Genomic DNA, 4,520 nt, shown 5'->3' with positions numbered 1-4,520 from the left:
TTTCCAAACATGCCTGAAGCTGTGTTAGCCGCTGGGGATTCAGAGAAGAGCAAGACGCATTTTGTCCTCTAAAGGGGCCAGACCGGTGACCTGGCAGTGTCGAGCAGCATAGAAGTAGTACGGGGTCCCACGAGATCACACAGGACAGGCTCCCAGCCCAGGGGGCCCAGCGGGGTGGAGACAGGAAGCTAAGCAGGAACCAGCCGGGCAGAGAACAAAAGGGGAGAATGAGGGGCAGGCGGCAGGGAAGAACCCTGGCGCCTCAACAGCTTGGGCTTCGCCTGTGGGCGAACACCTGTGGGCAGGAGCCCAGCACACTCCCAAGGAGTGGAGCCACTGCGTTTCCATCTGTGGTGACCACGCTCAGGATGTCACTCGGCGACTTGGCTCGTGTCACCATGAAGGCATCCGACCCAGGTACCCACGACACCCACACGACGTGGAGGAGCTGCTGTGTGTCAGCGCACGGCCAGCCCTAAGGTGGCAAGGCCTGCCGAGAGCCTCATTCCAAACTACATTAGAGACCCCGAGATTCCGGGGGGGACGGCCACTTGGCCGGAGGGATTAACCCTTTGGGTATCTTAGTCAGCTGGCGAGTGGTCAGCTTCAGCTAACAGCGCTTCTGGCCTCTCCGGAGCAAATCCCCAACTGTGAGCTCCGGGGCTGTCCTAGATGGGCAGGAAGCTGGGCCACTGTCCCCTGTTGTCCAGCAATAAGGACTCTGGGGGCAGGCTCTCCTGGGAGCACGAGACAGGGTGAGGTTGCCTCGGGTCATGTCTGCAGTTGACTCTCTGCCGGAACTCCCGACCATGGCGCCCGTAAAAGCTGACACCTGGCCCTGGATGCAAGTAATTGTGAGAAAGATGACATCTGGGGACTTGATTCTAATTAAGAGACAAATTAAAAACACAGTAGCTTGTGGCACACAGGACGTGTACAGACCTGTCAAAGGCAGGAGGGAGGCCACTTCCAAGAGTGAGACCTCAGTCAACCTCTGCCAGGAACACAATTCTTAGGTGCATAACCACGCGCAAAATGTTCACTCAGCTGGGGACCCAACACGCAATGCAAATTAAAGCAACAAGGAGACGTCACTATTCTGCCGATCAAATTGGAAAACATGCTTAAAAATAATAACACATAAAACTGAGAAAGGCGGAGATACAGGTACTCTCTCTTTGTCCTCTGTCTTGAGTGCAATTAGGCAAAAATGTATCAGAGATTTAAAATAAACAGACTTTCACCCTGTGTTCCCACTTCAAAAAGTCTACCCCAAAGAAATTACCAGAGTTTTCTCAAAGTTTACATGTATGAGGATGTTCAGCTCAGCATCGTTTGTATACAAAAAATAAAAGGAAACAACCCACATTGCCAAACACAGGAGACAGGTGCATTTGACAGATCTATAAGATGACCTATTACATGTCCATTAAAAGTTAAATTTTCAAAGAACTGTAAGGACAGGAAACTCTTACGACTCAATAAGATAAAAAAAAAATCAGTACTAAGGTATATAACACAGTATCGATTTGTTTAATATATATGTATGTGCATGAGAATAAAACCGAATTAAATAGCAAAAATAATAACGGGATTCTGGGTAGTTTTAATTTCTTTATGATACATAAATGCAGGAGGAGGAGGAAAGGGACCATCGACATCTTTCGAGCACCTTCTCTGTGCTAAGCATTACTGTGCCCTTGACAGTCGATCTCATTCCAATCTCACCGTGCATTTGGTGTGGGATTCTGTGACTGCATCCTGAAGTTAGAGACAGGGAGACTGAGGCTCAGAGAGGTCAGAGACTTGCCTAGGGTCCTAAATCTGAGTCTAGGTCAGGCTCTCTCACGTCAGGCCATTGCTAGTTCCTCCACCACCCACCGTGCCTCTGGGTCACAGTTCGAGGGACACTGCTCTGGCCACACTGTGGGCAGCCGACGTGCGCAGCCTGCTGTCGGACCATCTCCTCCCTGCTGCTGGACCCTCCGCCAGGGCCTGGACACTGTTCCTTGCTCTGAAACTGTCCATCCTTTCCCCCAGCCACACATGCGCCTCTGGTGTCCCTTTTCTTCCCTACATTACAGACAGTAGGAGAAATGACACTTTACACTCATACTGTTCTTTCCTTTCATCCGCATTATCTGGTTTGATCCTGACAACCACAAGGTCAGACGGACTACGCGGCGCTCCTGTGTCCCAATTTCACAAAGGAGGAAGATGAGGCTCAAAACACTTAAGCGACCCATGCAGAGTCATCCAGATTTTAAGCCAGGACTCAAAACTATATCTTCAGACCCACATCTAGGGTTCTGTAGAGACCTCAAAGGTCAACCAAAGGATTTTAGAGATGAGGAAACTGAGGTCTGACAGAACAGGTGGACTGTTCAAGGTCACGGCCATCTACAGCAGAACTGAGACTGAAACCCATGGCTCCTGACCCCAGAACACCTCGCCCTCGTGCAATGACAATGGGAGCCAATTATACCGACTCCGCCAACAATGGGGCTTAACGATGGCAGCTCCACCAAGGCCGTAGGAATGATCAGAATCACACTGCACTCCCATTCCACAATGAGGACTTCACCCCGACACCCCTGTCTCCAGGACAGCGGCTGGTGGGGAGGGTCTGGGGAGCCCGGCAGGTGAATGAAGGCAGTGGTTAGAGTTGGGGGACTCTGCTTCTTGCAGTTCGGATCCTTTTAGGACTTGTTCACGTGGGAGAGCCTGCCTGGGCTTGAAGTGACAGCTCGGGGGCCTGCGTCTGCTGAAGAGTGATTGTCCCTGCCTGCGTTTGTGCTTAGCCGAGTATGGAATGAATAAGTGAGCACAGGAATTCAGGGCATAGATGAGCGGCATCCTTGAATTCTCAGTATATGGAAAATCAGATACATGGAAGCTAAATCTGCATCTCCGTCACCTTTTATAATGTGTTCCACACGGCACGGGTTCCTATTCTGTCAAAGCCTTTGGGGACAAGGTGGGGTCCGGCTCTGGAGGTTGCTGCTGGGTCCCCTGCTCACCAGTGGAAGGCCGTGATACCTGAGGATAAGGACGCTCTGCCAGCTCCGGGTCTGGGGCTCATCCCATTGGATGACGAGGTCCCCTCCTTCTCAGCTCTGCCTTTGCTTCCTCCCCACTGGCTTTCACGGGGCCCCTAACTGCCGTGCCCTTGTGTCAGGTGGGTATGCACGTCCACGTCACCACTGGAGAAGGGCACGGGGCGAGCAAAGGGTACAGCAGCCCACGGTGCTTTTTGCTCAGCGATTTCGCATTTGGGCTGAAAAGCCACAGAAGTGCCCATCTTCACTGCATCACTGGCTCTTAGCCGGCTGCCATCATTCCTCACCAGGAATATCCTCACTCCTTTGGGCCAAGAGCAAGCGGGGAGCTGAGAAATGGAGACCTGCTCAGGCTCTGGAGGCTGCTGGAGCGTCCTTGGAACTGGCTGGCTCTGTCTCCCCGTTAGGGGAGTGAGAATGGCCCTGAGCTGTGTCCCTACAGAGGACGGTGAATTCCACTTAGGACGGGCTGTTAAAAAAGCCACACCCACCAGCACTAGGACCCAGAGGTTCATGAGATGATCTCTGTCATGAGTGACAGAGAATGACAGATCCCTAACTTCAGACAGCAGAAAGTGGGCTTGGGGGGAACGACAGCATCAGGGTCCAGAAACCGGGGAGAATCCAGCGGTGTCCCTCCCCACCCCCTTACCCCAGCGGAGTGCGGAGAAAAGTTCAGGCTGCGAACGCGCAAAGGTCACACCGGGAGCAACTCCCAGCCAGGGCTGTTGCTCTCCAGCACCCAAGTCTCCTCTTCCAGGTCCCATCAAGGCCCCTGGGCTGTGCTGGCCTCTCCCGGGCCCCCACCCCCTCCTCCGCTCCCCCAGCCCAGCCCCGAGTCCAGCCGGCCCGGCTCACCTTTGGGCAGCTTGGACGCGTTCTCCTGGATCCAGGAGAAGAGGTGGGCGAAGTCGCAGTCGCAGAGCCAGGGGTTCCCGTCCAGGCGCAGGGTGCGCAGCGCCGGCAGCGCAGCCAGGGCGGCCACGTTGAGGCTGCGCAGGTTGTTGTCGTTGAGCTCCAGCACCTGCAGCGACTCCAGGGTCTCGAAGGCGGCCTCGTGCACGCCGGCCAGGTGGTTGTTGGCCAGGCTCAGCTTGACCAGCCTCCCGGCCGAGCGGAAGGCGCCGGCGCCCAGCTGGGTCAGGTTGTTGTAGCTGAGGTCGAGGAAGGCGAGCTTGGCCGAGCCGCTGAACGTGCCCTCCTCCAGCGAGCGCAGCGAGTTGTTCCTCAAGTCCAGGTAGACCAGGTCGCCGTAGAAGATGAAGAAGTCCTCGGGGATGCGCTGGATGCGGTTGCCGGCCACCAGCAGCTTGCGCACGTCCAGCGGGAAGGTGTCCGGCACGCTGGGCAGCCCGCGGTCGCGGCAGTCCACGGTGTGCGGGTCGGTGCAGGCGCAGCCCGCGGGGCACGCGTGCCCGGGCCCGAGCAGCAGCAGGAGGCTGCAGAGCCCGAGCGCGGCGG

The 4,520-nt window shown here is 55.4% G+C and overlaps 1 protein-coding gene across 1 annotated transcript in view; it reads right to left on the bottom strand.

The window, feature by feature from the left end:
• Positions 1-4,515, bottom strand: part of LRRC38 (leucine rich repeat containing 38) — a gene marked incomplete at its 5' end in the record, with an annotated part of 15,621 nt that extends 11,106 nt beyond the window's left edge. The window contains one exon of the mRNA XM_011363621.2: positions 3,918-4,515. Coding sequence (XP_011361923.1) covers positions 3,918-4,515 — 598 coding nt within the window. The remainder of the gene's footprint in view (positions 1-3,917) is intronic.
• Positions 4,516-4,520: the final 5 nt, after the last annotated feature.

This window comes from Pteropus vampyrus, unplaced genomic scaffold (assembly GCF_000151845.1).
Source record: "Pteropus vampyrus isolate Shadow unplaced genomic scaffold, Pvam_2.0 Scaffold86, whole genome shotgun sequence".
NCBI classification, from domain to species: Eukaryota; Metazoa; Chordata; class Mammalia; order Chiroptera; family Pteropodidae; genus Pteropus; species Pteropus vampyrus.
This window is presented reverse-complemented; position numbering and strand designations above follow the sequence as displayed.